We start from the raw sequence: 23,363 nt of genomic DNA on the forward strand, positions 1-23,363 counted from the left end.
GACTCCTGTTCGTGGTCGCAACGAGAGCCGAGTTCCAAAAACTGGCCAATTGTGAGTGTGTGGAAAGAAAGTATTATTTGACGTATGTGGCAGGCCGGACCCCGTCAACTGGTCTCGTTGGTTGATTGTCAACTGATGCTCGCGATGCCGGAGGGAGGTTGTTGCTTGTCCGCAAATTTGGAATTCCGGGAGTTGGTGTTTGCACTGTTTGCATCCGCGATTGTGTACTACAGTGTGCAATATCTACATTACTTCTCTTTTTTGGAAAAAAGGGGGAAAAAAGGAAAAATCTAATAAGAATATAATTTGTCTTCGTTCAATCCCCTTATTATAGGCGGATTCAGAAATACGAGTGTCGTTGGCTAGTATCTGATAATTCGAGCCATGACAAATCAATTGAAATCGAGTGCAACTTTTTATGGAAAAACGTATTTTCTACAATATTCAAGAAGAGATAGCAACACTAAGTTAAGTTCTTCTTTTTCCCCTCATCAATTGACATTATGAGAAACTCCAAGCCCCAGGTATTAATGTCTACATCAAAGCCCACTACAGCCAAGTCTCCCAGCCGTAGAAGCAAGTATACTCCCAAAGCGTGTCAGGAATGTCGCAGACGCCGCGCAAAAGTGAGTCCCAACGTTCGGAAGACAGCTCTCTCTCTCTCTCTCTCTCTCTCTCTGACTATCCTCTGCAATTCAAGTGCGACGGCAATAAACCGTCCTGCACACGATGTCTGCATCGCCAGCTGTCTTGCAGCTACACGACGGAAGGAGATAATCGTGGGACGGCACCGAAGTCATATGTACGACTGCTGCAGGCCCGCATCGAGCTGCTGGAACGAATTCTGCGTCTACATAACATCGATATTTACGACTCAATGGCCGAGCTCCTGCTGCTCGACAACCGCGATATATCGCTGTTATCGGCTACAGAGCAATCAACGTCCAGTGTTGATCAGCTATGCACTGCCTTCGAAGGTATCTTGTCTCTCGACGAGGCCCTCAACTTCGAGTCAGAAAGCGAACCTCGGTTCTTTGGGCTGACTAGTGGTCGACTGAGCTTCATGGCCATCTCAAATGGTGCGTACTACTCCAGGACATGGGAGGACGCACTTACAAATCCGTAGACAAAGACAATCCGCATCTCAGCAGGTCCATTCAGAGCCCAAACATACATAATCAAGCTCTCGCTCGCGAAAACTGGGGCATTCCAGAGGAGCTCGAGTCGCATCTACTCGATTTGTACTTTACCTGGGAGCAGCCTTGGTTTCAGGTTGTCGACGAGGCCCTGTTCTACAAGAGCAAAAATAATTACGGCCGCTTCTACAGCCCCTTGTTACTCAACTGCATTCTGGCTATTGCATCCCGCTACTCGGACCGAATTGAGGTCCGATCTGATCCCACTGATGCTAATACCGCCGGATGCATTTTCCTAGAAACAGCCGAAGTGCTGCTTCATGTCGATCTCAAGAGTCCAACCATCACGACTCTCCAGTCTCTCGCCATTCTTGGAGTGACCTATTGGGCCGGGCTTGCACAATGCTTGTAGGTCGTAAATCTACATATTAGAGAGGGTTTTCTCTGATTAATCATGCTTCGAGAGACAGAGCTTCCAGGCTGCAGTAAATCTTCCGTCACTAGAAGCCCCGATCCAGAAGAAAAAACATAGTGGTTCTACTTGTTGCGTCAGCCGCTCACTTCTCGTCTCCTTTCAGCATGCTCTCAGCGGCTTAAGCCAAATTCTCGAACAAATTCTATGCACCCTGTAAGTCACGTCAAAATTTTTCATTTTAACTTTTTTCTGTATTTATCCAATCAGAAACTAACTGGATAATTAAAGTTACTCCCCAAAACCAGCTCATGGAAACCGCAAAAGAAGCTTCTTTGACTCATGCCTTCTCACACTAAACACCTGGCATTACGACCTTTCACCGGAGCTGAAGCCTCTTAGAGGTGCCATTTCGACTCGCTTTCCACAAGCCTATACTTTGTGCATGACCTACCATACCAGTGTTCTTCTTCTAGCCAAACCATATCTCCGGGATTCACAGGATCTGTCACAACACCAAATAGACGCTGACAGCATCACCACAAAAGCAGAAGATCTCTATAAGGAGACAGCAAAGCAGATATGCTCTCTAAGTGAACAGTACCGAAAAACATGGGGTAGCTTTCGACAAAGTCCGATCACGGCGACTCATTGTACTTTATCTGCCGCTCTTGGTCTATTTCGTACTTTATCCCAGGAAAAAGAGAAAGAGTCTGTTGTGGATGCCGTCTTGAAGAACTTTGAGACTTGTCTTAAAACGTTGCAGGAGCTCTCGGTCGCGTGGACACCTCCACGCAAATACTATCATAACCTGCGCCGGATGATGCACGATCAGAGCACAGCGGACGACCAAGTCGAAATTAACAACTCGGATAGTATTACAGAACTTGGGGATGATTCTGGGCAAAATACTGATCAGGAAGCAAATATCGAGAGAGAGCGGACTTTTTCAACGAATGAAATCGGTTTCAACAGCCTATGGCCTACATGGTGATGGTCGTAAAGACTCAATGAACGACAATGAAGACTTCTTCCGCAAACATTCTCAACGACCAGCAGCCCTGCCCTCAGGATCATGTGCAACAACCTCTATTTCAACCCTCATATCATCCTCCCCAAGACGCGTGACACCCACACACGTCCAGATAGGTTCGTGGTCAGGAACCCATTTCCTGAAATTTCGAACCATCGCATCCAGCGCCTCGTCATTTATGGACACATGATACGAATTTACGCGATATACTTGCTCCCACCCTTTTCCGCCGGCATCCTTGAGAGTGAGCTCGACGTTTTTAAAGGCCTGGTCGATTTGGGCGTCGATTTCTTTGTAGAATTCGCCTGTTTCGGGGTTCCAGCCGCCTGCATAGATGTGTAAGCTTGAGCAATCAATTTATGTTAAGTAATTCCAACTGGTAGAGTTGGTACCTTGTCCGGCGCATTCAATGTTGTCTCCGACTCGCACCGCCTGGCTGTATTTGAATGTCTTTTTGTTTCTAACACCAACACCAGGGTATGCGTAATACTGTAGTCCAGACATTTTATTTTTCGTGGAGAAGTTCAATATTGTAAATTGATGTCGTAGCACTTCAAATGTTGAGAGGTAAGTAGACAGAGAAAAAGAAGATTGGAGTGATGGGCCACCTGGTTTATTTATCATTCGCGAACAATTCACCCATGTAGTTGACATCATCAATTAACTTTTCTTCAGATAGGCTTTATCAATGATTGGATCGTTATACTCCATCGCGGCGGAATACATATTCCTCTGGGTGCACAGGAAATGTGATTGGTCCATGCATGTGTATTTCTCCACTTTATACTTGCTTGTAGTTCGACTCTGTCCATGTGAATTGAAATACTGATTTAGCCTAGGCATGGATTTTTATAACCGTGGGACGGCGCTGTTCGTAAAGTCATCAACGGCATGAATCAACTACTAGCGATTGTTGTTTTGATAACCCCGATGGGAAGCAAGCTATAGAAGCAGTCCTTCCTGCATGCATCCGACTTTGGCATAGGGTCATAAAATCCTCTGTCATATGCTGCATTAGGAGCTTCAATCAATGAGAGATGTTTTATAGATTCTATCTTGAATTGTGTGCATCTAAATTTCACATCCATGGGTAGCCTTCTTCACCTCGTTGCATCCATTCACAAAACCCATGTTGACATATCCCCGTAGTTACTAGGGCGAGCCCGCGCCATATTCCAGCTAATATATTCGGTGTCATCCCAGACATGTTTGTCAGTTGACTCGTTCCATAATTCCCAATCAACAATGTAGCTAAATATCATATAAAAGCCCGTTAGTTAGTAGGCTTTATCCTAGAAGGAAGTATACAGAAAGGTGTGCGGGGCAATTACCATTTCTGGCTGTCTCGGTGCCAAACTACGTTTCGAATAGCACTATCGTCGTGGACAAGGCCGCAGGCGATGGTTTCTCTAGGAAACTCAACACATCAGCAAGAGAAGCCCCCGGCTCACAATTCATACGGGAAAATGCAATGACTTACATCCATGCAGGCTTAAACGCCCTCCGAAGCTCATCACGCTCTTCCCTATCCATGTCGGGACTCCAGATTTTTGGCCTTGAACCTGGAACTCGTTCCATCAAGATATAATCAATATATCCTCCCGGTACCCACCCATCATCCCCTTGAATCTCATGTTTCCACGCGAAAAACGCAGGCGTGGAGGAACACCCTGCCGCAGTGAGACGCTTAAGGGCACAAACTTCATTTTCTGTTTGCCGCCGGACTTCCGGCTTTGCTTGTTCTGCTCTTTTTTACGGGCGTTTGTATGCCGTCTTGAAATATGGAATTCTGTACAAACTGGTGAGGAAGAATTTGGGTAAAAAGAGAGGGGGGTTTATACTGCATTCGAATTTTGACGGCAGCTTCCTTGCCTGGGTCATCTATACTTGAACACACAAAGACCCCGCGGGCGGAGGATTGCATATTACACTGTTGCACATCAAACTCGGTCACGCAGTCTTCGCTTTCGGCAAGTTTTTGGTCTACTCTCCATCTTGACGCGTGAGGGGTCTCAAACACGATTTCAGTGCCAATCCAGTCGTCCTCATCAAACCAAGTGATGTGGGATTCAGGGTCTGGAGACATGGCAAATCGAGAAAAAAGTGATTACAAAAAGAAAGAGAAAGAGAAAGAGAAAGAGAAAGAGAAAGAGAAAAATAAAAATGAGAGTGAAAGTCGAGTATGGGCTAGAAGAACAAGTGGGCGGGCGGTGTCTAGACGTCACGTGGGCATAATCTTGCCGCCGCCAGGCTCTAGAAAATAGCTTTGTAAAAAAGTATTAAAATAAATAATTTATTTACTCTATATTTCAATTTCTGTAAAAATTAGTTAGGGATTAGAAAATTATATTAAAATATGATTTTATGAGGGAACCCACACAAAAATAAAAGCCGAAAACGTGCACCTAAAGAGGGAGCGCATTCCTCTTGACGCTGAAGTAGACTTAAGTACCGAACCCATTTGTCTTAGCGCAGGCCTTCGCGCCTTGCTGTAACTTACATAGTTATATTTTAAGAACTTGCTAAACTACGGGCGGCAAACAGATCGTCGTAGCCTCGACTACGGGGCCTACAACTATAGGCTATCTGGTTAAAATGTCGTTGCGGCTAACGTTTCATACAGTACAGCCACAGCGCTTAATGCGATGTGCCTTGAGCTGTTCCTGTTGTCTTCGTGGGCATTGGCCAGAACCACCCTTGCTAGGACCGGTATTCATGGCCAGCGGTGCCCGTCACGTCGTCTCCTGGTGTATATATAACATTTGAACCTGTCGCATCTCCTTCAGTATCCTGCCACTGTCTACCACCCGCTTGCGAATTATATTCTCCCACTTCTTTTACTATATTTGAATACATTTGCGCTTTGAGGTTACCAAATGGCTCCTTCCAACTTGACCGGCAAAAAACTCATCCAGCAGGGACTCCCAGATTTATTACTCTCGGATAGTTCAACTACATCGAATTCAACCCATAGGATTGATTTCATGGCTACTTTGGGATTCTGGTCTCGGTTTGAGAGAGACGCGCGTCGAAACTTCTTACAGGCACGTTGGAATAACACTGTTCTTGACTATGACCCGGATGATCGTGATAACGGTCCAAACCATGTCAACCACGAGCAATTATTATGTGGAGATGTGAGCACTCCGTCGTTGCACGATTTGGTCAAAATGTGGGCCATGTCATGACATCTGTGATCCGGGATTGCGGCGACAACATCCGTTTTGGAGATTTCAAGTCAGTCGCCAATGGCGTCGATTTCAACAAGGTTCCCGACATCGCTGTCATGGACCAAAAAGCTAGACTACTACTTGTCGGCGAAGCCAAAACACCCTGGGTTCATGAAATCGAAAAAACTCTCAATCATTCTCAGTCAAGGTTTCGAAGATATCTTGGTGCGCTCTAGCCGAAATCTCATCTATCTTTACCCCTCAGAAGTGCTAACATAAGTCCTTTCTTAGGCCAGATAGCGCGATATATGCATTTAGCCCAGTGCAAGTATGGTTTTCTCACGACCTATGATGAGACCATCTTCCTGAAACAGGAGGCGCTCCCGGGTAGAAGAGGAAAATGGGTACTTTGGCATTCTCCGGTCATAATGCACGAAACGTGATCACAAAACGTGCTAGATCAGAATGCCCGAGGTCATCAACAGGATATTTCAAACCCTGCCCTTTATCGCCGGAAGGTGTCCCTAAGGGAATGCTTCCTCTACCTGATTACCCTTGCTTGTGAAGAGAGAACTGCTAAAAACGCCATGGGCCTGCATTCCTGGATCACGGGAGACACCCTCAATGTCGACAAACTCGAATACCTATCGGAAGGGTCCTCTGGCCCGTCGGAAGGAGAAGGAAAAGAAGAAGAAGAAAAAAGCCGAACGCCACGCTCGGCTAGACAAGGAGACTCCCGTGCCGCTCGAGCTGCTGCTCGTGAAAGGTCCCGGAATCCCATGACGTTAGGTGGTCTAGAAGATCGAACCAGCCGACTAACTCTAACAACCCGGAACCAGTCTCGCAGAGAGATTCCTTGGAAGGAAGGATATGTCGATGTATATTTCAGTGAAACACGGCGAGAGTGGTATTATCCAGGCAGCCAAGAAGAGCGGGTTTATGTCGAATTGTTTGAAGAAGAGGACCCTCGTGGTGGCACCATCAGCTACTTCATCAAAGGCAATTATCGCTACCAGGTCGGGGAAAGAAATGGCAGAAGGTGATCCTTTTCGATATTAAGATAGCGTTCTCTAGGTGTCGAGAGTTTCTATGGGTGATTTTAGCGATCACTTGGTTAGCCTCTCAATAGCTTGCTTGTCTTGAGAAATCCGGTGTATATTTTGACTGATATTAGTTACTAAGCGAAAATTCACGAAATGCTGGCCATTTACGAAACACAGTTTTCACTGCTTCTAGGACTCTATGTCATGAATGTTAAGATCAGGAACTACGGCTTTTTATATCAATTCTTCTACGTAGTATTGATTATTTAAGGCTAGCACTAAAGAGGTAGACTAGTAGCCTAGGTTTCCTTAATAGGTTTGGTTAGGGGAGATACAGTACCTCTCATTTATCTGGGATCCGAGTGGGCCAGCCACTGTGAGAAGACCATATTGGATTGGACTTGTCTTCAAAAGTTCCAGGAGCTCTCGGTCGCGTAGGACACCTCCACGCAAATATTATCATAACCTGGACGATCAAGTTGACACTTGTCTGGCGCATTCAATGTTGTCTCCGACTCGCACTGCCTGGCTGGCTATATTTGAATGTCTTTTTCTTTCTGACACCGACACTAGGGTATATTATGTAGGCTGGACATTTTTCTTTTCCGTGAAGTTCAATGTTGTGGATTGATGTGATAGCACTTGAGGTAGGTGAAAAAACTAGACAGAGAAAAAGAAAGAAACTGCTTGGAATAACGGCAACTGGTCTATTATAACCTACGGACTATGTAGTTGACATATCAATTAACCTTTTAATCAGATAGACTTTATTGGATCGGTATGCTTCATCGCGGCGGAATCCATATTCCTGTACAGGCAACGTGATTGGGGCATGCATGTGTATTTCTCCACCTTATATTAGGTTGACTTTGCCCATGTGATATGAAATACTGATTTATGGGCATGAATCTTTGTGTCGTCAGATAGGTCTCTGCAGGTTATCGCTCGCCGCTTTAACACCGATTATGACACCCTCTTTGGTGACCCACCAGAACGCCATCAGCCCTGTCACAATTTATACTATCTAAGGAAGCGTCACATCGTATTATTCGATTTTCGCACTGTATTGGCTATTTATCAACCATTAATTTTTGTCTTTTTCACATAGTCTTACTGGAAAAGGCTCTAGGACAGCAGAACCCGTACACAGAAGTCCTGGATATTACAGGCAGTTGACTTTAGCTGTCATCACAGGGCTCATACAACACCTGTGGCATTTCTCATTTCGTCGGATGGTACTCATCTCATTCTCTCCAGAGCAACTTAACGGCGGGTAGTTGCCCCAGATATTGGACAGCCTGGATCTCGATGACATAAGACGAAATGTTGAAGATGGCCAGTTCAACAGCCAAGACCTAGTAAACGTAACTTGCCAGCTTTTTTCTTGTCTTTGTTTCCTTCCTCGATTATTTCCCATCGTAATATAACACGAGAACCTCCTCCTTTTCTTCACAGGAAGCGCACACATTAAAAAAAAAATCCTCACAGTTCAAGTTGCTAATATCTTCTAAATAGTTCTATCTCTCGAGAATAGCTGAAGTCAACGGTCAAGTTCAAGCTGTCGCTTTCACAAACCCAGACATTCAATCGATTGCAATTGAACGTGACCAAGAAGCCAAAAATGGGCAAATCCTAGGGGAGGTGCTGCGAACTCTACACTGTGACCAAAGCTTTCCATCTAATTTAGTGACACTAGAGCCGTACACGGCGTTCCTTTCTTATTAAAAGACACTTTTATCACTATGGATAGAATGGAAACGACTGGTACGAATAATCTGTATACACATTTCTTCTTGTCGCAGCTAACGTGATTGTAGGGGGTCCATACGCGCTAATTGGAGCCAAATATGAACGGGAATCTACGATTATTTCCAAACTTCGCATGGCCGGGGCAATAGTCTTGGGAAAACAACCTTGAGTCAATGGGGAATGGCACGATCATCAAATGCCCAAGCGGTTGGTCCTCCACATGCGGCCAAGCCCTTGTAGGGTTTCATGAGAATCAAGATCCGCAAGGATCCTCATCTGGCAGTGCCATGCGGCAAGTATGAATCTGACGAGCTTTTCCATCGGTGGCGAGGTGAGTTTATCTTCGCTTTTGCAGCTAACTCCTAGTGATTAAACGAATACATACTAATACACTCCAAAAATCTAGACCTGCAGTAGTATTCCTTACCCTGCACGACTCTACGGTGTTGTGGGATTGAAACCCACGGTTGGATTAACCTCACGAGCTGGGACAATCCCAGTAAACCCAGAGCATGATAGGAACTTTCTTGACGCGACCTGTGATACAGCCGAGATATTCAGTTTCTCATAATGTTTCTCAGGATCATTAGGTTCAAGGTTCACTAGATTTAATGCAATAATGGATTATTCTTAGGATACATGTCATTCTTTAATCATCGACAACATTTGAAGAGGCATAAATATCATTTAGTACATCCTGTCTGACCATCCTCTGGACCAGTCTACCATAAGCGGCAATCTACGACACCATGTCGTCTATATGACTGACAGGTGGGCTCGTAAACCAGTGCTTAATCGCGTGTTTGAAGTATCTTGGATGCCTCGGGCTCCGACCTCCACCCGTAGATAGACGAGATCCACACAGAATCTGAGACTTATCACTGACCGTCCAATCCACCGAAAAAGGGTCACTCTGTTGCTTTTAATAGCCAACGCTTTCCTGGCGAGATTTGGAGTTGGGATCAAAGTACGGCCTCTCGCCGACACAAAGAGCTCTCTTCCCCATCCGTGGGCCCAAGTGATCGTAATCCCATGTCACACAGTGGAAAACGCTACGGTTGTCCCAGATAGCTAAGTCATAAATATTAGATCCAAGTATTGAAAGCTGCACAGCATCAAAAATACTTACCGACGTCATTATTCTGTTTCCAACGAATTCGCGCCTGTGTGTCGTGATTTTTGTAGAGGATGTTGATGATCCAGTCGAGAAGCAGGGTGCTCTCCTCAGGGGCCAAATCTTTAATGCTCTCTGTGTTCTGACCAAGAGCGTAGATCGACTTCCATCCAGTCACTGGGTTGGTTCTGACGACGGGGTGCTCGTGTCGGAAAACAGTGCCAACATTCTGTGGGCATCCTCTCTGGTTGGTGTACATGGAGAACTCATTGTCTCTGGCGATTTGCTCCAGCTTCTGTCCTGGGGTTTAGTAGTTTTCAGGTTTCTTTTAGTTCGAGTGAACTTACGGGGCTGGCATTAATAGCTGTGAGAGTCTCGAGAAATTTCTGCATCGGTGTCGAAATTCGGTCGTACAGCTGAAAACAATTAGTCCTCGAATCTCGCAGCAGTGAGATAATGTCGTATACTTACATCACATCCCGAGGCAAACAATGTGTCTATACAAAAATAGTTTAGTGTCAGGATTCTCAACAGCCTGATTAGTGTAGGGTCAATAGCATACCTCCTCCAGTTTCAGGCACTTCAGTAAGTACAAAAACAGAGTAGTCACCCGGCACTGCCTCAAAACCCAGATCGGAATGCCAGTTATTATGAGACTGGACCTTCTTCTTCTGGTGTTGCTCGGCAGCATACACTCTTTTACGGTCCTCAGAGCTGACGCAATTGATCTGGTTATCAGCTCCACCATGGTCCCGTTCAGAATTGAACAAGGGATGGATATGAAGTCCGTTTTCACTGGGCCGTCCCGTAAGCTCTCCTAGCCGTATGGCAAGTTTCTTGATGACCTCGGTGTCAACACCATCTTGGGCCCGGAAAACAACAACACCACGCTGGGACACTTTGTAAAAAAATGCCAAATTCATTAGCTAAAAGAACCTTTATTACAGTAGAGGGAGAATAATAAATCTCACCGGTGATTGCCAAATCCCTCAACAGCTCATCGGAATTTGGAGCATCCATCCATTCAAGAAGTTTAGCCGTTGGGAATTCTCTCCCAAGTACGGGAGTGACCTCGATAGACTCATATTTGTCCAGAGCACCAGACAACTCCAGCGGCCCTTTGAACCTCGGAAACGGGCCAGGGTTCTCTCTTGGTTGCGCCATGGTAAGAGGGGTTGTATAGCTTATGGATGATAAATAACAATATATCAAAGCACAAGAAGTGGAAAATAAAGAATCCCGTTAGATCCAATGCATTTAAGGCAAGTCAACCTTTTAAATTACGGGGCAATTACAGCAGCGTACCTCGAAAGTCTGGACTGGTAATCCGCCTTTGTTTTTCACCGCCATGTACGGAGTAAATGCTGACATTCAAATGTTCTTCTTACTACTTAGGGTTGGTTACATGGCGATCCTAAGTGGGTCCACCACCGAACGGTCTACGACGCTCTGAGAAGCTGGGGTGTGCAGACTCCACAGAAACTCTAGTTGGTGACAGTTTTTAGTATGACTCAGGGTGTCAGGCTTAGTCAGATGGCGCGAATGACTGCGCACCTTATCCACCACGACTCGCCTGGGTCTGGGGATTCTTCAGCTTTACAACGTGCATGCGCGCTTGCTGTCCCGGCAATGCTGGGAGCCAATGCTGGGAGCCGAAATCATCACCATGCTTGTCGGTGAGGTTTTGTGCCCCAATATGTATCGGTGTAATGCTTAGATTATATATACGCTTTGTGCGGTGGATCACGTATTGGAAGTTAGAGCACTTTCTCCCACTTACACTACTTCGTTCTGTGCGAGTACGTCTTATGCCGGCCATAATACGCTTACCGTGCCGCAGTTTCGCTCTCTTAATCGTTTGATCAGGACGCCAGAATGAAGTACGTGCTCGTGACAGGAGGTGTCATTTCCGGCATCGGCAAGGGCATCATCGCCTCGTCGACAGGCCTCCTGCTCAAAACCGAAGGCCTAAAGGTCTCCGCCATCAAAATTGACCCGTACATGAACGTAGATGCAGGTACGATGGCACCGACAGAGCACGGAGAGGTCTTCGTCTTGGACGACGGTGGAGAAGTCGACCTTGATCTCGGTAACTACGAGCGGTACTTGAATGTCAAACTTACGCGCGACAATAACATAACGACCGGTAAAATCTATCAGCACGTTATCGAGAAAGAGCGGCGAGGCGATTATCTAGGGAAGACGGTGCAGATCGTGCCCCATCTAACAGATGCGACACAAGACTGGATCGAGCGAGTCGCAAGAGTGCCGGTGGATGAGACTGGCGCAGAGCCCGACGCCTGTGTAATCGAGCTGGGAGGTACTGTCAACGATATCGAGAGCGCCCCATTCCTCGAGTCGCTGCGCCAGCTGCGAAGACGTGCCGGGAAGGACAACTTTGTCCATATCCATGTTTCCCTTGTCCCTCAAATCCACGGCGAGCCGAAGACGAAGCCAACACAGCAAGCAATAAAGGACATTCGGGGTGTCGGCCTAGTGCCAGATCTAGTATGTCCCTTAAAGCCGTAATCGACAGTTCTAAGCTGACGATCCTTTAAAGATTGCCTGTCGTTGCGCAACCCGTCTTGAACGCCCTGTGATTGAAAAGATTGCTGCTTACTGTCAGGTTGACGACGAGCAGGTCATTGTCGTGCACGACATTGAGTCCACTTACCGCGTCCCGATGCTACTCAAGCAGCAGAAGGTAACGTCTCTTCTCACAAAAATGTTCAACCTCGAGAAGCTTGTTATTTCCGAGGCGCAGCGGAAGCAGGGGGGCGAGACCTGGAAGGCTTGGGAGTCCCTCACTGGTGTGTCCAAACAGCACCTAAAGACCGTCTCCATTGCTCTGGTCGGCAAGTATACCAATTTACACGATTCATACATGTCCGTCGTCAAGTCTCTTGAGCATGCGTCCATGGCCTGCAATCGCAAGCTCAACGTGATTTGGGTAGACGCCGAACATCTCGAACCGCAGACCCAGAATACTGATCCGGCCAAATTCCACAAGGCATGGCACGAGCTGTGCACAGCCCAGGGCGTCCTCGTCCCCGGCGGCTTTGGTAAACGCGGCACCGAGGGCATGATCGCAGCTGCCAGTTGGGCGCGTGAGAACAAGACGCCCTACCTCGGGGTGTGCCTAGGCATGCAGATTGCAGTCATCGAGTACGCGAGGAACGTGTGTGGAATAGCCGATGCTGGCTCCGAGGAGCTGGATGGTGCCTTCGCGGATTCGAAGATCATCGTCAACATCCCGGAGATTGACCAGGTCAGCCTGGGCGGTACTATGCGTCTTGGCTTGAGGCCGACATACTTCCAGGGTGGCAGTGAATGGAGCCGGATCCGCAAGCTCTACCGTAGAACACAGAAGCCGCTCGTCAACGGCCATGCCGTCAATGGTCATGCCGTCAATGGTCACGCTGTCAATGGTCACGCTGTCAATGGTCACGCTGTCAACGGTCACGCTGTCAATGGTCACGCTGTCAATGGTCACGCTGTCAACGGTCACACTGTCAACGATCACGCCGTCAATGGCCATGCCGCCAATGGTCACGCCGCCAATGGAAATGGCGTCAATGGTCACGCCGTCAATGGCCATACTATCAATGGCGAGGCGGACACGAACATGCCGGCCATCCTCGAACGCCATCGTCACCGTTTCGAGGTGAGCCCGGAGTACGTCAAGCAGTTGTCCAAGGCGGGGTGTAGCTTTGTGGGCAAGGATGAAAGGGGCGAGCGCATGGAGATTATGGAGCTAAAAGAGCACCCATATTTTGTCGGCGTGCAGTTCCATCCGGAGTACCTTAGTCGTGTACTCGAGCCCAGCAGGCCGTATCTGGGTCTCGTCGCGGCCAGCATCGGGGAGTTACAGGGAGTGATCGACCATGGCTTGCGGAATGAAGTTGCATCTACCAACGGCAAAGTGAATGGTTAAGTTAAAGTTGGCGGTTCGTCCCGCGGCTGGTCATATGACCCAGTTACCATGGTCCCTTGAAGAAGCTTCTAGAAACCTGTACGCTAGTATGTAGATGTGAACTATACTCGGCTACCCGCGTCTTAACATAAAACCTTAATTATTGTTAATCTTGAAGTTTACTATCCAACGGTAATAATATCTGATCCCTTATATTAATATGTAGCAATTGGTAATTGGTCTCGTATAAAGTATTCTTCTATTATTACTCTACTCCTTCCAATCTACCCATGACCTACGATTTTATTTTCGTCGGGCCCGTCTCCTCGATTTTATAGCCCCATGGGTGTTGCACATCGCCATGCATGATTCCTCCCAGCCTCGCCCTGAGCTTTTTGGCATACTCACCTGCGAGACCGTCCTCGCCCAACGGTACCTCGATAGATTGCCCTTTATAATGGATTTCGCCAATTGGAGCGATAAAGAATGCCGTACCACACGCAAAACATTCCACCAGGCGGTCCTCGTTGACAGCCTCGATCAGCTCGTGTATCGAGAACTTGCGCTCCACGACATCGAGCTCACCGGCCAGAATCTCCTGTGCCGTCTCCAACACGCTGGCGCGCGTCACGCCCGGCAGGATGACCTGGTCCTCTAGTGGTGCTGTGATCAGCTGGGCCTTGTCCCCCCCCCTCTCTTTCATAATGGCGAAGAAGTTACAAGCGCCGGCCTCTGTCACCCAGCCCTCCTTGCCAAACAACCATAAGATCTGATCAAAACCCTTGGCAGCAGCAGCAGCACTCGCCACTATAGATGGCCCGTAGCTGGCACCGACCTTGGAGTTACCGAAGCCGCCTGGCCACGCGCGAACCATGTCTTCCTCGGATGCAAGCAGCCGCAGACCAGCTCGTTTCTCCTGGCTGTTTCCTCCAGGTCCAAGACTTCCTGCCGGGTCGTCGAATGCAGGAAAGCACACCAGTATAACGTACAACAGCGCTTCGCTGGCCTTCTTGACAGCCAGTGACGGCTGTGTTGCGATGAATGTCGGGCGGACGTACAGGTAGCCGCCAGCCTTGTCAGCAGGCAGCCAGCGCGGTGCATCGATGGCCGCAAGTACATGGATAAGCTTGACGAGCTCATCTGGGGGGAATTCGGGCAGCGACACGCGCGCGGCCGACGTGACCATTCGTTTCGCGTTACGCTCCGGCCGGAAGAGACGTGCCCGGCCATCGTTGCCGCGGTATAGCTTCATACCCTCGAAGCACTCGGTCGCATAGTGTAGTGTCGACGCTGTCGGCATGAGTGTTAGCGGGCCATATGGCACCAGCTCCGGTGCCTGCCATCCACCCTTCGCGACGTCGTAGCGTGCCAGGATCATGTGGTCAGTAGCTTCACCCTGTGCCCATAACTCAGGTGAGTTTGGGGCTGGGATCGCGCGCAGGGAGTTCGTGAATGTATATTCAAGCCGTGAGGCATCGAGGCTTCCACTGGCATTGTTGTGTTTGTTGTCATGGACGCCATTAGAGGCGCTTTCAGTCTTGATCGATTCGGGCATGATGCCGGCTATTCCATGGAGACTATTTCAGTATAGCCTACAGAATATTATTTTCCCTCCTTGAAGGGGAGCATATAGGTATGAAACTGACATATGAAAGTTGAAAGGCTAGTGCCAATTAGAAAAATGACTCAGGTAAAGGCTCTCTATACAACTGAGTTGAGGTGGCTACATTGCAAAGAAAAAGAAGGATTGGTAGAAACCTAGCATTACATCAATTGATGGGATATTTAGCCCTAGCCCTAACCCTAACCGTTATGCTGTCCCGCTTGTGAAGGGTTAGGAATATTGAATAATTCTTGTCATGTTGTTTACCATGGTCAGAAATTCCACAGCACCTTCTAAGAATTGATACATTATTCTAGATCAACCAGATGTAAGAAGCCTTGAAGCGATCGTCAGGGCTGACACTTTCTGACTGTACCGTGACTTGTATCGTGACTAGAAGAATTAATTACTGGGCCGCCGAGCTTCACGTAAGCACTAACCCTAAATCTCCGCTTATTCGCAAGAGGGATGCACGATTTTCAGGTCAATAATGATGCGAGGGATTATTCTCAACTCAGTCTTCACACATTATTGCGTTAGGATGTTCTTGCTAAGCAGCTCGCGGCGCCCCAGAAGCCACAACAACTGTTCTTTCGCCAAGGAACTGCAGCTTATCGAGCGGTGAGCTGATGTGGCGATATTTACATTGACGACAAGCTACGAATGGTTGATCTCCATGTCATTAACCTGGAGGGTCCTAGCTGGGTCATCATCATGTGGTTAGTGTTGACGCGATTGTTAAGCATAGGGCAAAATTATACCTCGCGCCATTTAGAGAATGCCCATTTCCTATTGTATCTAGTTCCCCAGTAGGCTCGTGGTTTAGATGAATAATGCAACGTATCGGCATGCTGCTCCCCCATGGTGCTATGTATTTGCTTTTGTATTTTTCTAGCTAAGCTAAAGTAGGTATAGTTAGAATACAGAGAAAGGATGTGCCTTGGATACTGCTCCTCTATTACCGATGTGCCGTATATAACGGACCCGTTCTCGTCCCTTCCTATGTCTGATTTTCGCAGAGACCAAATCTCTCCAGCCTCTTTCCACTACCACAGGCTTTTTTGTTCTTACGCGCTCTTTCTTGAGCGTATGCTGCTACCTTGGTAATAGCCAAAACCTTGCTTTGGCCTATAAAATAATTGCCTTAATCGTCCTTGCTGTTTACAAAGACGAAGGAAACCTCTCTCAATATAATGTCTCCTGCAACCATGGAAATTTCCTCCAAACAGCCTGTTAGGTTCCTCCTTGTGGGTATGTAAATCCTCCTTATAGCTACTTATGCTATTACGATCACTGACTTACAATAACAGGTGTCGGCCCCCATGCGAAAAGAACGTTCATAAAGCATCTTAGAGATCTGAAAGCAGAGCATAGAGGGGAGATAGTCGCCGCCGTTGACATTTCTGCCCAACAGACACAAATCGAAGAGTATGCAGTAGAGAATATGCCGGGCATTGAGCTCGTCTTCGTTCCATTCTTCAGGGAAACCATGCCCGAGGATGTTCAAGATCAACTCACTCAGGTGGTCGAACGGCTCCAGGTTGATTGTGTCATTATTTCAACCGAGCCCGAGTGCCACAAGCCGTATGGTCTCTGGGCTATCGGTCTTGGCCTCCATGTCATTATGGATAAGCCGATCACGACCCGGAGGAACGCCTGTAACAGTATTAAACAGGCCGCTGGCATTGCTGACGACTACAACGAGCTCCTAGATGCTTACGATGAGTTGCAGACTCGCAAAGACACTTTTTTCCTTATCAATAGCCACCGCCGATATCACCCTGGCTATTACGGAACCGCGGACTTTATCAGTGACATTCGGAAGAAAACAGGCTGCCCTGTCACGAGCCTTATTTCTACACACTGTGACGGTCAATGGCGGCTACCGAGCGAGGTCGTTGAACAACATTATCACCCATTCAAATATGGCTACGGCAAAGTTTCTCATAGTGGATACCATTTCCTCGATACAGCCTACAGATTTTTCAAGGCAGGCTGGAACCCAGAGAAGCGGCCGGATGAGATTGAGATAGTATCCACCTTTGTCCGACCAAACGATTTCATGGGAGCGTTTACCAATGAAGAGCACAGCCGAATACTCGGCAACCAAGGCTACGATGAATCCTGCAAGTACAGCGCAGATGAGCTCCGCTGGCTCATGGAAGACATGGGTGAAATGGACGCAATGATTCAGCTCACGTTCAAGCAGCGTGGACAGACTATGGCCGTTGCCCAGCTGAACCTCTTTCACACTGGCTTCGCTCGCCGCTCCTGGGTTGATCAGGGCGCCACCCCTGACTTGTACAAGGGCTGTGGCCGGGTCAAGCACGAAGCACACGAGGTCCGGAGTGGCCCTTTTCAGACAATTGTCATCGATTCCCGACAAGCAAACGACAAGCACGACCGCAGCAAGCCTAGCACAGCAGAACTCGGCAGTGACAATCACTTCGAAATCCAGACCTGGCGTAACTGCAATGTATTAGGGGAGAAGGAACCCCTGAAGGTATACACAGTCAGCGATCTCGACCGACGCTATAACTCGAAACTTCCCGGCATCTACGCGGAGAACACCAAGCGTGGAATTCTTTGGGAAGCCCTTGATTTCCTCGATGGTACCAAGGGTTTCGACGACCTAGCCTCGAACCTGCCAGACCACAGCATCCCTGCCTCGTTGATGAGTGCAGCCTACATATCCCATGTTCGCCGCACTGCTGGCCAAAATCCAATCACCCACATCGATATTGCATATTCGAATCGTAAGTAGCCCCCTACATTCTGAGTAGAAGCTTGCTGACACAGTTCTTTTAGAATCCGAAAATGGCGTCGCTAGAGCTACTGTACGCGCGGGAGATCTAATCCAGCAGTCCAGCTCTCCTTCAGAGCGGTCTATGCCGATAACGCCCGCCGTTTCCAGCAACAACATTGAGACTATCCAGATCCCAAGTGGTCTTGGGGAGTTTAATAAAGCGTTCGACGGATCTGGCGTAGTGGATTACACTGTTCCAATCATCAACGCCGAGGACGACATTCAGCTGCAAGCCATACATTAAGTCCCCAGTAGCATGGAGAGCTTGGTCAGAAAATCGCGGAATATAAGTTGCGAAAGCACGACCAGTGAGGAGGCCGACAGGAGTCTAGCGTCATATCCTTGCTCATATAAGGGCTGTAGCACTCATTTACGCACAAGGCTGAGCGTCCAACAGTGACGGCCGTTGGGACCAGATCATAGGAACGCAGTCGATGCCCCGTCATGTCATCGAATAGCGATGTTTTGACGGCTGCGGCCGGAACAGTACAAGTAAGGGCTATACACAAGGCCCATCTAGCATCATTATCTCCTGGTAGTGCTCGTAGTAGCTGGCTCCGGCTTTACCAAGCCTAGCCTCATTATGGAAGGAATTGGCCAGAGATAATACCAGGGAAGATAGGACAAAAGAGCAGGAACTCAAGAAAAATCTGCAGGTTCATTTTGTATATACAAATATCTCTCCCGGGCATATGAAAGCTTACTCCCTTACGAAGTCAACTCTCTCTCTCCCTCCCCTAACTATGAATGACTTGGATTTGCGGGTCGGTCTCATTGTCCAATTTCTCTACATGTACTATTCTTGTCAAACCCCGGAATCTTGGCCCCGAATTACTAAGTATTCCTTCCTGCGAGCATATTCCGTATTTAGAATCTTAGATTAATAATAATAGGCCGGCGAACATCCGTTTTTCTTAAATAGGTTTAGTATCAACACAAGATACTAATTAACCTAACTTAATTTAGCATGAAGTTTAAAGTCAGAATTCTTCGCCCCGCCCGCCCTTAACCAGATTATTAAGAAACTACCAAACTAGGCCAGTTGGTTACTAAAACAACCAACAACTCTAAAAGTAAAAAACCTTACTTTTCAGTTAGCTCTATGCGCCACGCGTATAAGCCCAGTTCGTAGTATTGAGTATGTATTTACCATACGGAGTACTCCGTAGATCAAGGATGAAATGCATGGGAGTAGTGGTAGTACATTCACTAAAGAAAGTCCATTGGCCGAAGTTTGAATATTAAAATTACACTAGTTTTGTTTTGCGAATCCCATCATCCATGAGGATCAAACAGGATTTTACGCGGCTCGGCACAACATGTAACTCCGTTACGTGCCAACGAATTGACAAACTTTGTTACTGGTTCATAAAGACTCAACTTCTAAGTAAGATCTCGTACGTCGTACGAATAACGAAATAGGAACAAGTGCTGACGATTGACATTTTAACCACCTGACCAAACAGGGATGTCCATTTATCATGCTAGCATCAGGCAACTATTAGCCAACTCCCAAGGCGCGTATCGGCGTATAGATTTTAGTATAACCAGTTGACATCTTGGCATGCAATAATCTCTCAGCCAGGCTTCAATGTTGGAGCTCACCGCTCTCAAGAATTTGGTTTCTTATAAAGAGGAGTTCCTTTTAAGAACAGCAAATAGAGCATATTGGTCGACCTTTTAATAAGCAACTTTGTATGGAGAATTTAAAAATTGCTTATAGCGCGTTAAAAAAAAAAATACAGTCATTCTATTGGCTACCTTGACGCATCTAGCGTGTTATTTTAGGCATGGTTACCTGTAGAAAGGGTTTACTGCAGTACATATCTACAATTTGTCAAGAATTATGTACAGGTACGGGCTCTAGTCTCCAGAAGGTTTGTTTCTTGGCGCGTCAGCATGGCAGACAGTATAGTAATAAGTACAATCAATTACAGAGGGCCCCCAAGGGAAAATTACTGGGAGAATTCGCAATTTGGGTCTAGTGGAATTGTAGGCGGTGAACGTTATTGTTAATTATTCTTTGGTAAGTTGAAAGGTGTGTCTAGAATCTGAAAGATAGATTTCCCAACAACTTTGAAAAAGTTTTACAGTATAGTGGTTCCTAGCTTTCCCCCCCCACCCCGCTCAACAAGACACTTCACGTAGAAGAAGAAGAGGAAGAAGAAGATGTCGAGTGAGACCGGTGGGCAAAAGGATAATGATGATGACGACTGGTCGCAGATATCTAGTCAGGTAATGCGGAAACGAGTTCAGAATCGTCTCGCTCAGAGGAAACACCGTTGGTTCCACCTGCTTCTCATTGAAGGCTACTGACTCACTCCTCATCTGTCTGTAGGCAAGGGCGTCAAGGCAAAGCTCAAGGAGCTAGAGCGGCTAGCTACACATGAAAGCTCTTCGGCGTCGACTACGCAGGCTGCGGCTGCAGCAGCGGCTCCTACTCGCGGTTCGTCCTTATCAGCAAACGACCATGCGCCGGGGTTGAGTCCGGACATGCCTGACTTATCGTCCCTGGATGTCCCTATGCCCGGGGGCTTCCCTTTACACGGCTCATCCGCTGCCAATTACATATACAATCACCCTCCTTCAAGTTATCCCGCCGTGAGCGGGGGCGGAAGCCTCAGCCTACCCCCGACCGTACCCGTGCCATTCGCAAATACCTTCCCCGTTCCTGAGTGGGCTGGAGATGGAAGGTTGTCACCTACGAGCAACCTCTTGCCGCAGGGCTATGAGGACGAGATGGACAGCCTAGGTAGATACCTAGAGCAGCACCGTCATACGATAGAAAATCGCGATTTACATTCCCACACAAGGTCATCAACGACATCATCATCTTGGGTCTCGTCCCATCGGCCGGGCCAATCTACTGATTCGAGCTCAATCCCGGATCGAATTATTATGCCCAGTGATTCTGTGTCTGCGCGCGAGAATGAAATCAGTGCTGGCGCTTTATCCACGCGCACATCTCTTTCCAAGCACGGCAGTAGGATGTCTTCTGGAAGTCCGCGCCTACTTGATGTATATTCAGACCTCGAACTAAACCAGAGCAATAGCTCTTCTCAGCTCGCCACGACCAAAGCCAGCATACCAGGGCGACGGCACCACGACACTTCGTCTACCACTCCGGCCATTGACGGTCTTAGTATTACTAGGGATGAAGTGCCAACAACGCTCAGCTCGCGAATCGCGTCTGCCATGAAAGCAATTCGCGCCCTCGGATTTTCCGGCATCGAAGAGCTGACCGCTCAGTTCTACACCGCCGACCTGCAAGATCGACCTGCGCTTGCAGATGCTCAACGGATCTCGCGTCGACGCGGCCTGACGCGCATACTTGCCAACCTCCGCGAACACGCCCAGGACAACTGGACAGAATGGGAGGCGCAAGGTTATCGGGAAGAGATTTTACGGGCAGCTGAAGACATTCTCGGCGACGAGTGCCGGCGGTTTTCCGTGGGAGAGGATGCTCGCGGAAGCAGTAGTAAGAGGGGCAGGAATAATAATATCACGGATCTGAAGCAAGATTTCCAAGACGAGGTAAGCGCGTATTTTTTCCTTTTCTTTTTTGTGTGTGTTTTTGCTTCGAACAACAAATTGTTCAACGTGTCCTATTGATCGATAACACATAACTAACTTCAGAGACATAGCTGCCGAACTTGTATGGTCTCCTTGGGGTCCTCAGCTTGTCCTCTCAGCAGTGGGGCGACGAAGATCACACTCCAGTGATTGTAAATGCCATTAGCTTGCTCCTCCGGGGCGGCTCCGCAGATAGGCCGAGGTAGTAGCCTGGGTGGGTTCTGGATAAACGGCAGTCACATGCGGTCAAAATGCGCACCACTGCACAGTGCACATGTCTTAGTTTTTGATGTAATGACTTATTCTTAATTATATGTACGAATGACATAACATGCTAGCGAAAGAAACTACATCTGACATATGTAGCATGCATAACATATAGCAGTTTGCTATTGGAGATTTTGTGCCAAGAGGTTTCGGCGATTTTCGTTCATAGTCAAAATTACGTACTAGTTGCTTTTAGACAATGTTTAGTACGTATTTTATTCTACGGTCTCGAGCGTATCGGGCCGAACCCTCCAGGGATGGGTCTTTTCAAGCGCTCTTATTGGTTTCCACCCCGGCACGGTCCCATCTGCGGATCTCTCTGAAATAGGACTAGCGTAAATCCTAGCGTTATGATTAGCTCAACCTTAGCGCAGCCTTACTGCCTGATTGTAAATCCAGGCCAATCTATTCGATGACGACATCGATTGCGCCAGACGTTGCGCGTATCAGCACAAAATGGCGATATAATTGTGCTGGCAGGGAATTCTGGTGGTTATGTTGGGTTCACTGGGTTCACTGGGTCCCTTTTTGGCACAGTGGTAATTTTCAGTTTATATAGTACTCCGTATTATTGTCACACTAATCACTAGTTGTCAGACCTAGTTGTAGCTCGCTTCGTTTACTGAATTCAGGCCTTCCTCAAAAATGAAGGGATCTGCTACTAGCGCCAACCCCATGCCACGGCTACAGCGATCCACGCCCAACCTACTTCCGCATTTTGGTAGTGTCTGTTTCAGATTCCACCGCTGAGGAATTATGTGCCGCCCATTAGTTACTTGGCAATTTATTTTATGTCAAATTATGCATGTTATTTGTATACGGTCTGGAGCGAACCACCCTTCGCGAGGGATGTGACAGCGCATTAGGAGGGTTGCAAACCTATAACAGGCCTCTTAAATTCTTAATTTATTTGATATTGCGCTTAGAGAGTCTAGACCTGCAGGTAACTTAAATAAGGTTTCAGGCAAGCAGGGGTTGAGGTGGGGTAAGATGTATAGAGAAATCTAGTTTGTTAGAGCACAGGATAAATTAATTAGACATATAGCCTCTATGAAATTTCTAGATTAATCAAAATGTGCAAAAGAAGGCTCTATCCTATATATACATCTAGTAATAAGGGCTATATGCCTATCACTAGGAGGTGCACGGGCTGTGGTCCTGTTTGCTCCCAAAATGAGTTCTGAGCAAGGCCTTTTCTCGCCGCATTTCAGGGGAATGGAAAGAAGTTGAATAAATTGCTTATTTTGCTGAAAGAAATTCTTGACTGTCACTCGGCTCCAGGATGCTTCGGTGGAGAAGGCAGAACAACATCAAAAATCTCGCATAGCAGTAGTGCGGAGTACTAGTGGTGCCTACGTAGAAAAGCCCATGAACTAGGAGTACTCAATCTTGAACTCCTCCCTAATCTCTGCAAACAGATATGCCCTGTTCGTCAGCGAGAAGATGTTAAGATATACAACAAAAAAGTACATGATAGTTAATAGATACGGTGCTAAATTACTTTTCTTTATATACGTAAAATACTTCAAAATATTTCCGCTAAA

General features: G+C 47.4%; 9 protein-coding genes across 9 annotated transcripts; 5 read left to right on the top strand and 4 right to left on the bottom strand.

Moving 5' to 3' along the window:
* Positions 1 to 604: 604 nt before the first annotated feature.
* TRUGW13939_10572 (uncharacterized protein) lies at positions 605 to 2,542 on the top strand (the record flags this gene model as incomplete). Its single annotated transcript, XM_035493683.1, has 4 exons — positions 605 to 1,079; positions 1,127 to 1,544; positions 1,690 to 1,764; positions 1,840 to 2,542. 4 exons carry the CDS (start codon positions 605 to 607, stop codon positions 2,540 to 2,542), a joined length of 1,671 nt encoding a protein of 556 aa, XP_035349576.1.
* A 51-nt stretch (positions 2,543 to 2,593) lies between these two features.
* Positions 2,594 to 3,085, bottom strand: TRUGW13939_10573 (uncharacterized protein; the record flags this gene model as incomplete). Its single annotated transcript, XM_035493684.1, has 2 exons — positions 2,594 to 2,907; positions 2,974 to 3,085. 2 exons carry the CDS (start codon positions 3,083 to 3,085, stop codon positions 2,594 to 2,596), a joined length of 426 nt encoding a protein of 141 aa, XP_035349577.1.
* An 823-nt stretch (positions 3,086 to 3,908) lies between these two features.
* On the bottom strand, positions 3,909 to 4,667 carry TRUGW13939_10574 (uncharacterized protein; the record flags this gene model as incomplete). The annotated part of the gene is made up of 3 exons (XM_035493685.1): positions 3,909 to 3,990; positions 4,062 to 4,328; positions 4,381 to 4,667. The coding sequence occupies 3 exons, from the start codon at positions 4,665 to 4,667 to the stop codon at positions 3,909 to 3,911; spliced, it is 636 nt and encodes a 211-aa protein (XP_035349578.1).
* Positions 4,668 to 5,457: 790 nt separating this feature from the next.
* Positions 5,458 to 6,794, top strand: TRUGW13939_10575 (uncharacterized protein; the record flags this gene model as incomplete). Its single annotated transcript, XM_035493686.1, has 4 exons — positions 5,458 to 5,718; positions 5,820 to 5,976; positions 6,043 to 6,155; positions 6,216 to 6,794. 4 exons carry the CDS (start codon positions 5,458 to 5,460, stop codon positions 6,792 to 6,794), a joined length of 1,110 nt encoding a protein of 369 aa, XP_035349579.1.
* A 2,671-nt stretch (positions 6,795 to 9,465) lies between these two features.
* On the bottom strand, positions 9,466 to 10,821 carry TRUGW13939_10576 (uncharacterized protein; the record flags this gene model as incomplete). Its single annotated transcript, XM_035493687.1, has 6 exons — positions 9,466 to 9,614; positions 9,673 to 9,952; positions 10,005 to 10,073; positions 10,129 to 10,154; positions 10,220 to 10,555; positions 10,629 to 10,821. 6 exons carry the CDS (start codon positions 10,819 to 10,821, stop codon positions 9,466 to 9,468), a joined length of 1,053 nt encoding a protein of 350 aa, XP_035349580.1.
* A 711-nt stretch (positions 10,822 to 11,532) lies between these two features.
* Positions 11,533 to 13,591, top strand: TRUGW13939_10577 (uncharacterized protein; the record flags this gene model as incomplete). Its single annotated transcript, XM_035493688.1, has 2 exons — positions 11,533 to 12,165; positions 12,218 to 13,591. 2 exons carry the CDS (start codon positions 11,533 to 11,535, stop codon positions 13,589 to 13,591), a joined length of 2,007 nt encoding a protein of 668 aa, XP_035349581.1.
* A 274-nt stretch (positions 13,592 to 13,865) lies between these two features.
* TRUGW13939_10578 (uncharacterized protein) lies at positions 13,866 to 15,125 on the bottom strand (the record flags this gene model as incomplete). Its single annotated transcript, XM_035493689.1, has 1 exon — positions 13,866 to 15,125. One exon carries the CDS (start codon positions 15,123 to 15,125, stop codon positions 13,866 to 13,868), a length of 1,260 nt encoding a protein of 419 aa, XP_035349582.1.
* A 1,241-nt stretch (positions 15,126 to 16,366) lies between these two features.
* TRUGW13939_10579 (uncharacterized protein) lies at positions 16,367 to 18,223 on the top strand (the record flags this gene model as incomplete). Its single annotated transcript, XM_035493690.1, has 3 exons — positions 16,367 to 16,424; positions 16,484 to 17,929; positions 17,982 to 18,223. The coding sequence occupies 3 exons, from the start codon at positions 16,367 to 16,369 to the stop codon at positions 18,221 to 18,223; spliced, it is 1,746 nt and encodes a 581-aa protein (XP_035349583.1).
* Positions 18,224 to 20,148: 1,925 nt separating this feature from the next.
* Positions 20,149 to 21,758, top strand: TRUGW13939_10580 (uncharacterized protein; the record flags this gene model as incomplete). The annotated part of the gene is made up of 3 exons (XM_035493691.1): positions 20,149 to 20,260; positions 20,318 to 21,513; positions 21,624 to 21,758. 3 exons carry the CDS (start codon positions 20,149 to 20,151, stop codon positions 21,756 to 21,758), a joined length of 1,443 nt encoding a protein of 480 aa, XP_035349584.1.
* Between the last annotated feature and the right edge of the window lie 1,605 nt (positions 21,759 to 23,363).

This window comes from Talaromyces rugulosus, chromosome VI (assembly GCF_013368755.1).
Source record: "Talaromyces rugulosus chromosome VI, complete sequence".
Lineage (NCBI taxonomy): Eukaryota > Fungi > Ascomycota > Eurotiomycetes > Eurotiales > Trichocomaceae > Talaromyces > Talaromyces rugulosus.